At 48.8% G+C, this 16767-nt stretch overlaps 1 protein-coding gene across 1 annotated transcript in view; it reads right to left on the bottom strand.

The window, feature by feature from the left end:
* The window catches only part of DMBT1 (deleted in malignant brain tumors 1), a 77022-nt gene extending 61433 nt beyond the window's left edge, over positions 1 to 15589 (bottom strand). Inside the window, exons 1-8 of the mRNA XM_040254447.1 lie at positions 15487 to 15589; positions 15293 to 15364; positions 13322 to 13390; positions 11494 to 11811; positions 10465 to 10494; positions 8594 to 8665; positions 7618 to 7956; positions 4507 to 4550 (exon numbers count right to left, since the gene is read on the bottom strand). Of these exons, the coding sequence (XP_040110381.1) occupies positions 4507 to 4550; positions 7618 to 7956; positions 8594 to 8665; positions 10465 to 10494; positions 11494 to 11811; positions 13322 to 13390; positions 15293 to 15364; positions 15487 to 15589 (1047 nt within the window). The remainder of the gene's footprint in view (positions 1 to 4506; positions 4551 to 7617; positions 7957 to 8593; positions 8666 to 10464; positions 10495 to 11493; positions 11812 to 13321; positions 13391 to 15292; positions 15365 to 15486) is intronic.
* Between the last annotated feature and the right edge of the window lie 1178 nt (positions 15590 to 16767).

Raw genomic sequence — 16767 nt, 5'->3', positions numbered from 1 at the left:
CTTTCTTACCTTTGGCTTCGGAGTAATAATACGCGGCGAAGTTTTTCCCTATGTTGTTGTAGCTTCGGTAGTACACGAGCGTCAGCGAGCTGGAGGACGACGAGTAGGTGAGATAGGTTCCAGAGCAGGTCTTCCCCAGGGACTTTGCTGAGGATGGAGGGCCATCCAGGATTTCAAAATACTCATTGGTGCAGTCTAAGCTGGGGAAGCAAGCACCATGGGAGCTTCAGTCTCTCCCTCAGCAGATCTCAGAGGTCTGCTGTGAGGCAGACTATTCTGCTGCTATCAAGAGGCTGGGGCAAGATCAAAAGACTGTCATCATTCGAACATAGTGTGTGTGTGTGTGTGTGTGTGTGTGTGTGAAGTCCCTCAGTCATGTCCGACTCTTTGGCACCCCATGGACTGCAGCCTGTCAGGCTTCTCTGTCCACAGAATTCTCCAGGCAAGAACACAGGAGTGAGTGGCCATTCCCTTCTCCAGGGGATCTTCCCAACCCAGGGATTGAACCCAGGTCTTCTGCACTGCAGGCAGATTCTTTACTGCCTGAGCCACCAGGGTGGGCCCAAACATAGTAGATTTCTTTTACCCCATTTTTTCTGAGAGCCATTACCTTTGGGAATGGGATTTTAACTAGAAGAGAGGAGAGAAGCCTGGAATCATAGGTGTAACCCTGATGAGCCCTTGAGCACCCTGAGGCCACAGGTACCTTGAAACCTGGGCCCAAGGGCAGGGCCAGTCAGTGGGCAGCCACTAGGACTTGGCTCCAGGGTCCAAACAACCTGCATCCAGGCTTTCAGCAGCCGGCCTGCCTGAGAGGGAGGTGCACTACCAAATCGGCTCAGCTGGCTTTGTGCAAGTCATCTGATTTTGTTGTTCCTTATTGTGAAGTTTTGTACAGAACGTGGGAATCAGAAAACCGTTTTCACATCTCAGCCTGATGAGATGTCTGTTCCAAGTCATATTTTGATGATGCAAAAGTCAAGAGCAATAAATAATTTTTTTCTGAAGGTTAGTTTCCATAAAACATTCACCTATGAATGATATCAACCTTGACAGTTTACAATATTAAAACTTAAATTTTCCTGTTTTATTAGGCCTGAGGGTTCCATGGAATCTGTATCTTCAACCAGCAAGCTGAAATACATACACACATACTATCAAGCTCTCTCTCTCACACCCCATCACACACACACACACACACCCCTATACAAAGTATACAAGGTGAATTTCATTTTAACTACAAATTCATGGGCACAAAAATCAATCATATTTCTAACAAACATGTGGAAACAAAAATTATAAAACAGTATTACCTATAATCACTCCAAAAAGAAAAAAGAAACACCAATGTATACATTTAACAACACATATACAAGACCTGCTTGCTAAAAACGGTTTTTGCTAAAAAATTTTTGCTAATACAAAAATTAATGGATATCACTTGATGCAAAGAGCCAACTCATTAGAAAAGACCCTGATACTGGGAAAGACTGAAGGCAGGAGAAGAAGGGGATGACAGAGGATGAGATGGCTGGATGGCCTCACCAACTCAGTGGACATGAGTTTGAGCGAGCTCCAGGAGCTGGTGACGGACCGGGAAGACTGAAGTCCATGGGATCGCAAAGAGCCAGACATAATTGAACAAAAACAACAAAAATACAAAAGATCACAGCAAATGCTAGCTAGGATATGGAGAAATTATATCTGTCATATGTTGTTGGAAGGAATGCAAAATGGCAGTCACTCTGGAAAATAGTTTGACATGTTCTTTAATGTACATACTACACGACTTAGCAATTGATTCTCAATCATCAATCCCAGAGAAATGAAAACTTAAGTTCATGCAAAAACCTGTGTATGAATGCTCATAGAAGCTTTAGATATAATAGAGGGGCTGGGAACAGCCTGAATGTCCTTCACTGGAAGAAATGGTTATACAAACTCTGGTTTCCACACAATGGAACCCTTCTCAGCAATGACAAGAAACAAACTCTAGATACAGACAGCAGCCTGTTTGGAGCTCAAGGGCCTTAAGCAGAGTGAGAAAGTGAATCTCAAAAGATTACTGGATGACTCCATAGATTGAAGGGTCTCAAAATGACAACACTACATAGAACTGGAGAATAGTTTGGTGGCTGCCAGGGACAGGGGCTGGGGTGGCTGTAAACACGCAGGACAATGTAGTTACCCCCTTGTGGGTCGGTGAACACTCTCTCTGCTTCTAGATCAAGGGTCCCCGATCTCCGACACCTAATGCTTAATGATCTGACGTGGAGTTATATAATAATAAAAATAAAGCACACAATAAAGAAAATGCATGTGAATCATCCTGAAACCATCCCACGCCATCTGTGGAAATATTGTCTTCTATGACACTGATCCCTCATGCTCAAAAGGTGGGGGATCGCTGTTCTAGACTGTAGTAGGGGTTTCATGGACCTATGCATGCGTGTGTGTGTGCTAAGTCACTTTAGTTGTGTCTGACACTTTGCGACACTGTGGAATGTTGCCCGGGAGGCTCCTCTGTCTATGGGATTCTCCAGGCAAAAATACTGCAGTGGCTTGCCATACCGTCCTCCAGGGGATCTTCCCGACTCAGGGATTGATCCCGTGTCTCCTGTGGTTCCTGCACTGCCAGCAGATTCTCTACTGCTGAGCCACTGGGGAAACTCAGAGGACCTAGACATGGATGTATACATGGGATAAAATTGCACAGAACTACACATACACATAAGTGCAAGTGAAAAATGGTGAAAACTGAGTAAGTCTAATTCCAGCTAACAGCATTATACTAATATCAGATTTGTGTTTTTGATACTATTCTACAGGTATATAAGGTGTCACCAATGGAGAAAGAAGAGTGAAGGGGACATGGGACTCTGTGTTATTTTTGTAGCTTCTTATGTGTTTGTTCAGTTCAGTCGCTCAGTCGTGTCCGACTCTTTGCGACCCCATGAATCACAGCATGCCAGGCCTCCCTGTCCATCACCAACTCCCGGAGTTCACCCAAACTCGTGTGCATCGAGTTGGTGATGCCATCCAGCCATCTCATCCTCGGTCATCCCCTTCTTCTCCTGCCCCAAATCCCTCCCAGCATCAGGGTCTTTCCCAATGAGTCAGCTCTTCGCATGAGGTGGCCAAAGTATTGGAGTTTCAGCCTCAGCATCAGTCCTTCCAATGAACACCCAGTATCAGTCCTTCCAATAAACACCCAGGAGTGGTCTCCTTTAGGATGGACTGGTTGGATCTCCTTGCAGCCCAAGGGACTCTCAAGAGTCTTCTCCAACAGTTAGTTCAAAATAGAAACGTAAAAAGAAAGACTCTTTTGATTACAGGAATCAACCAAAGAAATAAATGCTTGAAATCTTACACCACATGGTGCAGTTAAGGAAAGTCCTTCTGACTTACTTAAGGTACGGAAACGCCAGTCGTATGTGGTCAGATGCGTTGGCTCTGATTTCCCACACACACGTTATGTTGTCATGCATTTCATTCCGAGGGGGATTCCTGATTGCTCCAGATGAGTTAGTAATGATTCTGCCACACTGAGATTTTCCTAAAAGCAGAGAGATATTTCAGAATTTCAGTTTTTTTCATTTTTCAGTTCACTATAGTTGACATTCTTTTTTCTTTCATTTTTTCCCCCTTGAAAGGTTTCATGGGTCATTGCTTTGTTGGGTACATCGTAGGATGTAGCAAGAGGTATAAACCAGTCAAAAAATTCTTGTAAACTTAGGAATTAGGACATGACATTAGGTCTGAAGTTTGCAGTATCTCTTGATCTCAAGAGAATTTTGCCGCTGACATGTGTGTTCTGGGTAGGGCAGTTTTCCAGAATCCGCCTGAACCTTTCCCTTGGTTACTCCCCAGTGCTGATGAAACAGAGCAGGACTCTATGGTCCTTGCCTGCCCATCCCCCATGTCCTCCACCTGCCTTTTGTCTGCGGAAAAGCTTTAGCCAAAGACTAAGTTTAATCAGAGAAGGGAGAACTTGCAGAAACAAAGGAGACCAGTCAAAGGAGAGCAAATCATAGCAATGCAGTCAGTGAGCAAAGCCAGAGACCTTTAGTTCCTCCTCAAGGGCTGCAGGTAATATTCTGAGCCCTATCCTGTGAGCTGTCTCATAGATACTGAAACCCCCACCAGATGGAGAGGTTAACTATGTGATGAGCAGAGTGTACCCATGACAGAAGCTGCCGCAGTTCTGAGAATTGGCCTCAGAGGAAATGGAAACAAACTGACCCCGAAACTGAAAATTAACTGTACCTAATTAATTTGTCCAGTTCATCTAGTCAAGGCTATGGTTTTTTCCAGTAGTCATGTATGGATGTGAGAGTTGGACTTTAAAGAAAGCTGAGCACCAAAGAATTGATGCTTTTGAACTGTGGTGCTGGAGAAGACTCTTGAGAGTCCCTTGGACTGCAAGGAGATCTAACCAGTCCATCCTAAAGGAGATCAGTCCTGGGTGTTCATTCGAAGGACTGGTGTTGAAGCTGAAACTCCAACACTTTGGCTACCTGATGAGCAGAACTGACTTATTGGAAAAGACCCTGATTCTGGGAAAGATTGAAAGCGTGAGCAGAAGGGGATGACAGAGGATGAGATGGTTGGATGGCATCACCGACTCAATGGACACGAATTGAGTAAACTCCAGGAGTTGGTGATGGACAGGGAGGCCTGGAGTGCTGCAGTCGATGGGGTCACAAAGAGTTGGACACGACTGAGCCACTGAACTGAACTGAACTGAATTCATTTGTAACTGTATCAAGATGACGCTGGTCAGAGACGACTGTTGCTTCTGCATGTAGCCCCCTCCCTCAGCCCCAAAAAGCTTTTGCCCCCTAAATGTCGGGGAAAGGGGAGTCAACCTTTGGACAGGTGCCACTCCCCCAGTCCCCAACTGCCGGCATCCAAGATAAGGCAAACTTTTCTTCCACCAACTTTGTCTTTCTTGGCTTTTGAGCAGTGAGCAGCCAGACTCCAGTTTCGGTTACACTGTGTCCTATATCCTATAGCTTTGATTATTATCATGTCATCAGTAATAATGAATAAACTATTTTATTTTCACAATTAAGGTCAAGCTCATGTGGAGGTTCTATATATGAAGACGGCAGTATTCTACCCACTAGCACTTGTAATTGATTGAAATTAGACCACTGAAAATCCACTAAGTAGAAAGAAGTTGCCCTGAGTCATCCAGCCTCTCCAACTCTGATTTTTCCTGTGTCCGTCTGTCCACCCACTGTCCATTTGATTCTCCACCTGCTTGTCTGTTTGTCTATCCATCTGTCCACTATTTAGTTCAAAATGAAAGGTGGCAGCTGCAGCAGCAGCTTTCTCCATCAGATTACCTGGTTGTGTAAGAAGCGGACCTAACACTCAGCTGGCTCCTCTCAGAAGGACCAGCCAGGCCCTCCAGGCATTATGTTATTCTAACCCTTCAACTCCAGGTGGTGCTAAGAAAAGCTTATCCTGAGCTTCTGAAAGCCCGGGATACTGGCCAAACCAGAGAAACCAAAAAAGGAAGATGAAAAAGAAAGAACAGAGAAGGACACAGAGTCAGAGAAGGAGAGAGGGCAGAGAAGGTGCCCACTGTGGTGAAAGCCCTCTAAAATGATGCCCTGGGGTAGTGCCCTGACAATGTGGCTGTGCTGATGGCCCCATGTCTGTAATGCACATGTGGTATCCATGCTGGGAGACCAGAAGACTGGCCACACTTGATCATTTGGACTACCTTCTTGAACTAATAGAAATGGAACTGGAACCTTCATTTTTGGACAAGTCACTCAGAATGCAGGCTCAGAGGGGTGACTTAGACAGGGCAGTAGTATTTTGCTCAATTTCCTCGAAAAATCACTTTAGGGCCTGAGCTAGATGACGATGATCAGGGCAGCCAAGAACAACCTGGTCTCACCTGCAGCCTCCGTCTCTGCCGTAACATCCAAAGGGGGACCTGTCAAACACAAAAGACGTCATCAAACACAACGGGGTCGTCGACTGGCACCGAGGGTGACACAACCCACAAGGAGCAGCCAAGGAGCTGGGAAGAGACACATCATCAGGGGCCCTCCCAGAGCTCCTGAGCCAGTCTCTGGGGGTGAAGCAGAGCATGCAGGGGGTGGTCACGTGCAGGAGGGAAGACGCACTGATCCAGATCTTCCAGACTTGGATGCATTCATTCTCTTGTCATGTTATCCTAGCTCTTTATCTCCAAGAGGCGCTAAGAAAAGTTTCATGGAGCTTCTGAAAGCCCAAGATACCAGCAAGAGGAGAGGAACAAAACAAAACAAAAAAAGGAAGATGAAAAAGAAAGGACAGAGAAGGATACAGAGAATCAGAGAATGTAAATGAGATATTTTTTAATTGGGGAATTTGAGGAAACTAAAGATGGGACATGCTGGCTCCTGTGGCCCATTTCTGTGACCCCAGCGTGGGGAGTTATGAGGCTTCAATGCAAGTACGGGAAGAGGCACTGACTGCTTCCCCTGACCTGCGCTGCTCAGAGACGGCGGGTCAGGACCTAAGGTCAACGTGGCTCCTTGCTGTCCCCAGCATCTCTCTAGCCAGCGACACCTGGCCTAGAACTTCCTACGGGAGACTCTCTCCGAGGACCAATCCATTCCCACCTCCTGAAGCTGACAGTCCAGGAGGGCATGTGACTGAAGTTTTATCAGACCTTGTCCACTCAGCTCTGGTCATGACTCACCCTTCGGCCAGGAGCTGGCCAAGGGCAAGGCATTAAGGGACCGGAGGTTTGATAAAGGAGAAGGGGCACAGGTGTGGAAAACTCCAGGTATTGATGCTGAGAGCAGGTGGGAAAACCAACAAGGAAGCAGTGTGGGGCCAGAATGCCCAGGATCAGAGAGAGGGCCAAGGAGAGGGTAGGAATTAAACTGAGCCTTGACTTGGGCCAGGTCTGGCCCATCAGCCTTCTGCTGCCCATGGGTAGAAAATGTTCATAACAGCCTCTCCCATCTCAACCACTCCCCACTCGCATCTCACTGCCAGCCCCTCACAACCCCAAAGTGCTGTGCAGAAGTTTAAGAAATTTTGAATCTGCTTCCAGAGCGTGAAATGCACAGTGAATTGAAGAGGTAGAAGGTGAGTTGGGACCAAATGACTTCCAAGGGCTCTCCCTCTCTCCCAGTGGACAGTCAGCAACTCCACATCTCTGAGCCGCTCTACGGGCTTGGAGTACAGAACCCATTCAATTTCCTGCAGAATTCCCCCCACCAGGTTTTGAGAAATTGCACATGTGAACACCACCTTCCCTACCTGGTAGCAAGGCCACTGAGAATTCAGCATCTGTAAGTGGGAGAGATGAAAACATCTGCTGTGAGTGAAAAACATCCTGCTTTCTTTTCTTTTCTCAAAATCTGGGCTGCACTGGTTCTTTGTTGCGGGCTCTCTAATTGCAGTGCTCAGGCTTAGTTGCTCTGTGGCCTGTGGGATCTTAGTTCCCCAACCTGGGATCGAACCCAAGTTCCCCACACTGGAAGGAGCATTTTTAACCACTGCACCACCAGGGAAGTTCCTGCCCTGCTTTACTCTCAACTGTGATTTTTTTACACTGTCCCTAGGAAAGGACTTTCTCGAAAGGGCCCAGCTGGGCTCTGCCTGGGAAGGGAGTGGGGTTACCTGAACAGACCACACCAGCATCCTCCCCATGCTCGCAGTTGTGGGCAAGCCAGCCAATGTGGGAGCACTCGTCCAGGTGCTCTTCATGCCCCCTGCACTGCATGTTGTCCAGGAGGATCTTCCCGGAACCTTCCCCAAAGTGGGCCTCGCCCAGGGCCTCCATGGCCCAGCCGCAGCCCAGCTGCCGGCAGACAATGTTTGCTTCCGGCAGGTCCCAGAGGTCATCACACACTGTTCCCCAGGCTCCCTGGTAGAAAACCTCCACGCGGCCGGCACAGCTCCCGTGGTCGCCCGCCAGCCGCACGGGGGCCCAGCCTCCTGGGGGAGGAAAGGGGTCTCAGGGTACTGGCCGCTCCCTCTGCCTGTTGAGGACCAGACTGCCCTCTGCCACCCTGGCTCTCCTTTCTTTTTGTGGCTTTGTACCCACACCCTTCATGCTGCCACTAAGGCGTCTGATGGCATCCGTCTTTAAAGGTCTGACACAGAATCCTAAGTCGTATTTGCAGGAAGTGGACCCCGACCAGATGAAAACTGCTGACTGCAAGCATGTAGACTTCAGATCAATTGAAACCAGAATGTTGATGAAGCTCAAAATTTCACTTTGATGCCAACCAATCTGAGAACTGATGCCAAGCTAATCACACCCGGGTTAAGACTGTTCACCTTCTAGCCTCGCTCTCTGCACTCTCTGCAGTGTGACCCTCCCACTCCTCCCAGGAGGCTAAGTCTATTTTCCTAGTCCTCAACCCCCGGGGCTTGTGGCCTGAGATTTGCTTGGGTCAATAGCCTGTGGCAGAGGTAATGGTTTGGAGCTATAAGGCCTCATGACAGGCTCTGGGGAAGCTCGGAGACAGCTGTATGAATAAGCCTGGGTGGCCTGCTGGGCGATGAAAGGCATGTGACCGTGTCACCTCTGTCCCATCCAGAGACACAAGACAAGAAGGAACGGCCTTACCTGGAGGCGCTGAAGCAGGTGGGTTTTGGGCCACCGATGTTGCCGGTGACGTGGGAAGTAGGTTCTCATAGGCTGTTGATGGGGCAGAAAGGAAGGAGTGACGTGAGGGAAGAGTCAGAACATCACGAGAAGGTAAACAGCTACTCCAAGGGGCAGCTGCCTCCCATCAGGATTCAGCAGGAATAATGATGACGCTGCTAAGGCCAGTGATCTCACATCCCCGAGATCCCCATTTCGGATGAAACATGGCATTACTGCCTGTTGACAAGCTGCCACGGGCCGCATGGCCACTTTGCAAAAGCAAAGACAGTTAGCCCCAAGTGGCCTGCTGCATGCAGGCTGTCAGGGGCCGTCACCTCTTTCTTGGTTACCCTCGCCCCAGGGCCATAGTGACTTCACCTAAACAAAGCAAGGAGAGTCACACAGCAAATCCTTGGGGGAGGGGGCAGGGAGGAGGGTAGCAGGTCTGAAATGCTCGAGGGAACCTCTGGAGCCCAGGGAACTGTTGTGTATCTTGACTGCAGTGGTGATTACACAACCGCGTCCAATCACCAAAGTTCATCAAACTGGGCCTTAACAGGGGGGAACCTTCGGCACATAAATAAAACCTTAATGGAAGGTAAGTTGATGAATGATAGACGGACTGATAAATTTATCATACAATCCAGGTAGGAGTTAACCGTTATATTCCTCAAACTTTTCTGTATATCTGAAATTTTTCATAACAAAATGTTAGAGGGTAAGGTGTCTCTCAATTTCTATTGTAAGACTTACATCTCTGTTTTTCGACAACCATCTTTTGCTTTCCCACTGGTGTACACTTAATTCAGCTAACCTATGTGGCTACTTCTTCCCTCCTTGTTAGTCGCAGAACATCAAAAGCATAGAATTTTAGGGAGCATGGCATCCAATGTGCCTGTTCTAATGACATGGAGACTGAAAAGTTAGTTAAGTCACTCAGTCATGTCTGACTCTTTGTGACCCCATGGACTGTAGCCTGCCAGGCTCCTCAGTCCACAGGATTTTCCAGACAAGGATACTGGAGTGGGTTGCCATTTCTTCCTCCAGGGGATCTTCCTGACCCAGGGACTGAACCTGGGTCTCCCGCACTGTGGGCAGATTCTTTACCATCTGAGCCACCAGGGAAGCCCATGGTTATGCAGCTGAAGAGAAACCAGTTGGGATCAGATTCCAACAGCTCAGGGCCTTCTGATCCCCACATGCCCTCCTTTAGGTGGGCACATGACCAGAGGAAGGAGCCATGGCTGTGTGAGTGCCTTCTAGGTGCCAGGAATCTTTAGGTATCATTTAATACATGACCTGGGGCTTCCCTGGAGGCTCAGTGATGGAGAATCCATCTGTCAATGCAGGAGACACAGGTTCGATCTCTGGGTTGGGAAGGTCCACTCGAGTAGGAAATGGCAACCCATTCCAGTACTCTTGTGTGGGAAATCCCACGGACAGAGGAGCCTGGCGGGCTACAGTCCCTGGGGTCACAAAAGAGTCAGAGACGACTGAGGAACTGAGCACACGCAGTCCATGACCTTACTCTGTATTCTCCATATTATTCCCACTTTAATGAAGAGGAATGGAGATGAACTGGGAAGGAGAGATGGCATGTCTTGGCTGTGGTCATCTAACTGAGGGGGTCATATGTCATGCTGTCTCTCCCATTAGGGAGGAAACCCCATGAAAGAAAGGCTTTGACCACTGCATGGCCCCCATGCTTCACTGGCACAGAATCTGCCACATGGTTGAACGAACAGATAAGTGAAAGAATGAAGCTGCAGATCAAACCAGGATCTGACTCTAAGCCTCATGACCTTCTCACATCATGCAGAGTCTAGTAGAAGATGTAACACGGGCCCTACCTGTAGGCGGAGCAGCTGTGGAATCAGCACCTGTAACATGGAGAGAGACTATGCGTGTTACCACGTCTTAATGGGAGAACGTTTACTGTGAACATCCTACAAGTAGAGAGGGGTGGGCAGCAGAGAGGCAGAGACTCTGCCCGTGAGGAGCCTGGCATTTCCTGGGGATTTGGGACACAGGGCCAGGCAGCAAACCTAGGCTGTCCCAGGACATCTTCAGGGACCACTGCTCCCTGGGGGCCTCAGGAGGTGACAAGGGTGGCTCCAGGTGGGCAGGTGCAGCCTGAGAGCTCTTCATTTGTCGGGACGTTATTCAAGTCACCAGTGGGGCAGAATCGGGAAACACTGGGGGGCGCAGAGAGCCAGCCAGAGGGACACATAGTTCTGGGGAGGTCATCAGGCCCAGATGTGGAAGGCCTGGCATACCAGCCGACAACTTGGTCCATCACCCTGAAGTCACATGCACAAACGTTAATGAGGACCCACAGGGGTAAGATAAACAAGGGACTTGAGTGGTGGGAGTCGTGTGCACAGGAAAGCTATTCGGTGTCCAGAGGGGCAGGGCTTTCTGCCCTGTCCAGAAACCTGACTGTCCAGTCAGTTAATGGAACAAGAGAGTTTGCTGCTTTGAACCTGATGCACCTCTACTTTTATTTTTGCCACAAAATGTAAGAATTTGGATTTTTATGCTGAACACTCTGATTTGGCTAAATTCAAGGTCATGGGGTCGCAAAGAGCCGGACATGACTGAGCGACTAAACTGAAGTTCAGCTTAGAGTTTTCAAACCTAACCAGCCACTTCTGAGCTGAGATCCGGCCTATAAGTCATAATCAACACTCGCTGAAGCTAGGGGGGTGGTTGGGTGGCTGAACAACCTGGGAAGGAGCCAGGCTGCCTGCCTGGTCCACTGACATTCTGAGGCTGGGCTGTGGGGTGTGTGTGCCACTGGGGTATGTGTGTGTGTGTGGGGGTGGGTAGGGAGACCACAGGAGCAGCCCTCCAAGCAGGGACTGACAGCAGCCGCTCACCTGTGCAGATGACGCTGGCGTCCTCCAGGTGCCCACAGCTGTGCCCAGCCTCGCCCCCGTGCACACACTGCCCCAGATGGCTCTCGCTGCCCACACATTGCATGTTGTCCAGCGCGATCTTCCCAGAACCCGCCCCAAAGTGGGCCCCCGTGGGGGCCGCCACAGCCTGGCCACAGTCCAGCTGGCGGCACAGGACGGCGGCCTCAGCCAGGTCCCAGAAGTCGTCACACACGGTCCGCCACATGTCCTGGACCAGAACTTCCACGCGGCCTGAGCATCTCCCTGGACCACCCACCAGCCTCACAGCCATCCAGGCCCCTGGGGAGGAACAAGGAGGAGAGGCATTGGGACCCAGCTCTCTGAGGTCAGGGAGGTTTCCTCTACTGGGGTACGTGGGTAGGCGCTAATAAACTATTCAGAAATGGTGTTTCTGGGTCACATAATCCTTATCACCAAGAGTAAAAGAATAGGCTTTGCAGCTTTCTTTACTTTATTTGGCTTTTCTATTTGCTTTCATTGGGAGGACTTGTCTTCTATGAATCAGCCCAACAGAGCAGGGAGTGGATTGTCCCAGGTCACCTTTAAAGGACTTGCTCATTGATTACTGGGCTTCCCTGGTGGCTCAGACAGTTAAGAATCCACCTGCAATGCAGGAGACGTGGGTTCAGTCCCTGGGTTGGGAAGATCCCCTGGAGAAGGGAATGGCTACCCACTGCAGTATTCTTGCCTGGAGAATTCCATGGACAGAGGAGCCTGGCAGGCTGTGTAGTTCACGGGGTCCCAAAGAATCAGACAGGACTGAGCAACTCTCATTCCTTGATTACCTGGTGATGCTATTCACACAGGAGATGCACTTGTAGAAATGTCAGCTCAGCAAGTAGAGGCAGCGGGGCAGCTCCCATCAATAGTGAAAAGCTACTTCTTTTTGAGCAATTGTCCGGCTAAGTATAAAAAAGGATGCTTGTTTTTCCAAATGGATTCCTAGCCTTGTTTCAGGCGTGTAGTTTAGGGCTCCCACCGCAGGGGCACAACTGAGCTCCCAGAACAATGACATAATTTCTCTGCTCCGAAGCTTAGCCCTGACTCCACTTTGTCTTATAATTCAACTGTAAGATGGAAACAGCATCCTCCCAGCTATGTGTCAACATCAAAAAGTCTGGAAAAAGTGAAAGTATGAGTTGCTCAGTCGTGTCCAACTCTCTGCAACCCCATGGACTATAGCCCGCCAGGCTTCTCTGTCATGAAATTCTCCAGGCAAGAAAAGATTGTACTAGACCATGTTTGGGGAAATATGTCAAGAATGGTTGTATGGAGGGTTTATCAGCTCATGCGAAGGCCCAGTTGAGGAGATCAATTTTACCCAAATGAAACAGTGATGAGAAAAATGGAAAATCTGAATTAATAATTAACATTGTATCTATCATATCTTTTATTATAATAAATTCTCTTTGTAGACAGCTTAATAATATACTTAACATTTCCATATAATTTTCTCAAATAGTCTTGGCATGAGCAATTAGTCATTATTCATACCTTCTTCTTGTCTAGGTAGCTTTGATCCAGGTCACCATGAAAAACACAGTGAAACCAACATGATCCTTGTAGTTAACAGGTCTGGGTGAATCCAGCCTTTGCCACTTATGACTGTGTGACTAGTTATTTGAGCAGTGACATCTGTTCACTGTGTTCTCTGGGTCTCTGTTTATTTTCTTGTGAAATGCTGGGAATAGCAGCTTGCTTTATGATTACTGTGGAACACACTTAATTCTGTGCATGGCATACACTAGTTTCTCAGAAAATGCTAAGCACAGGACTGGCCAAGAGTTACCTGCTGGTGGGAGAGTGGAGTGAAGGCTGGGAGGGCCCGTTGTGGGTATGGTAGCTGACAGGCCAGCACCTGCAAACAGGTACAAACAGGAACGTCGCTCATGATCAGGAACCTCCTAATCCCATGCAGGGAAAGAAAATCTTTGCAATGAAAACATTCTGAAAAGTCAGACTCAGATACAAGGCACTGGGTCCTCCACCGGTTCCCCCACAAACAAAGTTCTAGGCAGGGAAGACCTCCTCTCTCCCATCTTTAAGCTCAGTTATCCAGTCACTAAGATGAGGGTTTAGAATATTCCCCATGGTTGGCACATCCGTGCTCTCTCCGTGAGTTCATTTTGGGATCTCTTTGCTGCCATCTCTTCTTTCCCTTTAAGGAAACAACTAGCTGTGTTCTATCATGGAGACGCAGCATTCATATCAATGAATGGACTTCTCCAGCTCTCCCTAGGTGTTTGGCAAATCTGCCTAGACTGCGTGGTACCCAAGCAATGTGAGACAAACGTGGCATCTTTGAGCAGCTCTTGTACCTCGTTTTGTCTCATAAAACATCAATCCAAGCAAACCTTCTTCAGTTCAGTTCAGTTCAGTTCAATCACTCAGTCATGTCCGACTCTTTGTAACCCCATGAATCACAGCACACCAGGCCTCCCTGTCCATCACCAACTTCCGGAGTTCACTCAGACTCACGTCCATCGAGTCAGTGATGCCATCCAGCCATCTCATCCTTTGTCATCCCCTTCTCCTCCTGCCCCCAATCCCTCTCAACATCAGAGTCTTTTCCAATGAGTCAACGAGTCAACTCTTCACATGAGGTGGCCAAAGTATTGGAGTTTCAGCTTTAGCATCATTCCTTCCAAAGAAATCCCAGGGCTGATCTCCTTCAGAATGGACCGGTTGGATCTCCTTGCAGTCCAAGGGACTCTCAAGAGTCTTCTCCAACACCACAGTTCAAAAGCATCAATTCTTCGGCGCTCAGCTTTCTTCACAGTCCTGCCATCTAATTATGGGGTCAGTTGGACCAAATCAGTGTTTAAAATGTCAAATGGCAATTAACCCAACAAACTGAATGTTCAGTGTAAAGAACTGATTTCTGGTTTCAATTTTAACTGGTTGCCGACGGAGTTGGCTTCAGCCTTCAGTAATGACCTCAGGTGCTGAAGGCTGCTGCCAGAGAAGATGGTGACCCAGACAAGTCCGATGTGGGGGGAGAGGTGCCCACATGGGCTGCCTCAGCACCAGGAGCTCTGCTGCCTTCTGCATCCTTGCGGCCTCTGTGAACATCAATTTGAGGGAGCTCGCCCGGCTACCACCACCTGACAGGTGTACAAATATCGTCTGCTTTTAATAACGCCTTTAACTCCTTTGGATCCTTTTCAAATCGACTAACAGTAGATTCAGCTCCTAAATCAGCGGGATACAATATGGATTTCCCATAAATGACCGAAGGGAAAGGAACATTCAAGAATTTTAGGTGATGGATGAGCATCCCAAATACCCTGCCCCTTTTTGTTCTTATCAGCAGTCCTTGCACAGAAAATAGGAACTGAGTAATTGCTGTTCCCTGAAGCATCTTCTGTTGTCAGTCGATACGTCACGTCTGACTCTTGGTGGCCCCTTGCGCTATAGCATGCCAGGTTCCTCTGTCCTTCTCTATCTTCTGTAGTTTGCTCAAACTCATGTTCATTGAGTTGGTGATGATATCCAAGCATCTCATCCTCTGCCTGCCCTCTTCTCCTTTTGCCTTCAATCCTTCCCAGCATCAGGGTCTTTTCCAGTGAGTCAGCTCTTTGCATCAGGTGGCCAAAGTATTCAAGCTTCAGCTTCAGCATCAGTCCCTCCAATGAATATTTGGGGTTGATTTCCTTTAGGATTGACTTGTTTGTACTTACTATAGTAAGTATCTTTACAATAGTGTCTTCTGGAAGATTAACAGAGCTGAAAGCAAATACAGCAGGCACAGAGGACCTACCTGTGACTGTGAGCACAGAGGAAGCAGCTTCGGACCCAGGGACAGGAGTCAGGGCTGGTGGATCGTCAGCACCTGAGAGTTGAAAGACATCAACACGGCTTATTATGAACAGCTAAACAACAGGTGTGAATAGGGGCAGAGATGTCCAAAGGGGCATAAAAGCAGTGACGTCCTGGGAGATGCCAGCCGCTCACCTGTGCAGATGACACTGGCGTCTTCCCGGTGCCTGCAGTTGTGCCTGGCCTCGCCCCCTTGCACGCACTGCCCCAGGTGGCTCTCGCTGCCCACACCCTTCATGTTATCCAGTGCGATCTTCCCAGAACCCGCCCCAAAGTGGGCCCCTGTGGGGGCTGCCACAGCCTGGCCACACTGCAGCTAGTGGCACGCAACGGCAGCCTCAGCCAGGTCCCAGAGGTCATCACACACGATCCTCCATGTGTCCTGGACCAGAACTTCCACGCAGCCTGAGCATCTCCCTGGACCACCCACCAGCCTCACAGCCACCCAGGGCCCTGGGGAGGAAAACGGAGGAGAGGCACTTGGGGTCTGCCCTCCCATCTCTAGAAGGCTCCCTTTATCCTTTCTAATCTCCAGGTGATCACATCCCTATTTTACAACCAGGCAAGATCACGCAGTCCTCAGCCACCCAGATAGCAAGAAGAGCCAGAAAATCTTCAATTTCAAATCCCCTCAGGAAGACTTTATCCCCCCCTTTTCCAAGAGGTGAAGCTCTCTTTAAGAAACTGCCTGAATTCCTAGATTCTCCCAACAAGAGCCTGTGTTATTTCCCCTACCATGGACAGCAATAGAAATAAGAGATTTCAGTTTATCTAGTGAAACAAGACGGAGAAGGCAATGGCACCCCACTCCAGTACTCTTGCCTGGAGAATCCCATGGACGGAGGAGCCTGGTGGGCTGCAGTCCATGGGGTCGCTAAGAGTCGGACACAACTGAGCAACTTCACTTTCATGCATTGGAGAAGGAAATGGCAACCCACTCCAGTGTTCTTGCCTGGAGAATCCCAGGGATGGGGGAGCCTGGTGGGCTGCTGTCCATGGGGTTGCACAGAGTCGGACACGACTGAAGCGACTTAGCAGCAGCAGCAGCAGCAGCAGTGAAACAAGAAACAAGACTGTCTGTAGGCTGCTGCTGCTGCTGCTGCTAAGTTGCTTCAGTCGTGTCCGACTCTGCGACCCCATGGACTGCAGCTCACCAGGCTCCTCTGTCCATGGGATTTTCCAGGCAAGAGTACTGGAGTGGGGTGCCATTGCCTTCTCAGGTCTGCAGGTTGATTACAGCTAAATAGACTCCTGGCCACGCAGAAATACTCTAGTCTCAGAGCTACTTGGTCCCTTTGACCCCTAAGTCTTTGTTAATGGCTTTACTATGTCAAGGACGCTGAGGACAGGAACTAATTAATACCTGTTGTTTGGGAGTTTAGTGCCAGAGCCTCCGAGAGTCACTAACTTAACCAC

Source organism: Oryx dammah, unplaced genomic scaffold (assembly GCF_014754425.2).
Source record: "Oryx dammah isolate SB20612 unplaced genomic scaffold, SCBI_Odam_1.1 HiC_scaffold_14, whole genome shotgun sequence".
Classification (NCBI taxonomy): Eukaryota; Metazoa; Chordata; class Mammalia; order Artiodactyla; family Bovidae; genus Oryx; species Oryx dammah.
The sequence above is the reverse complement of the archived record's forward strand: the minus strand, read 5'-3'. Positions and strand labels throughout refer to the sequence as shown.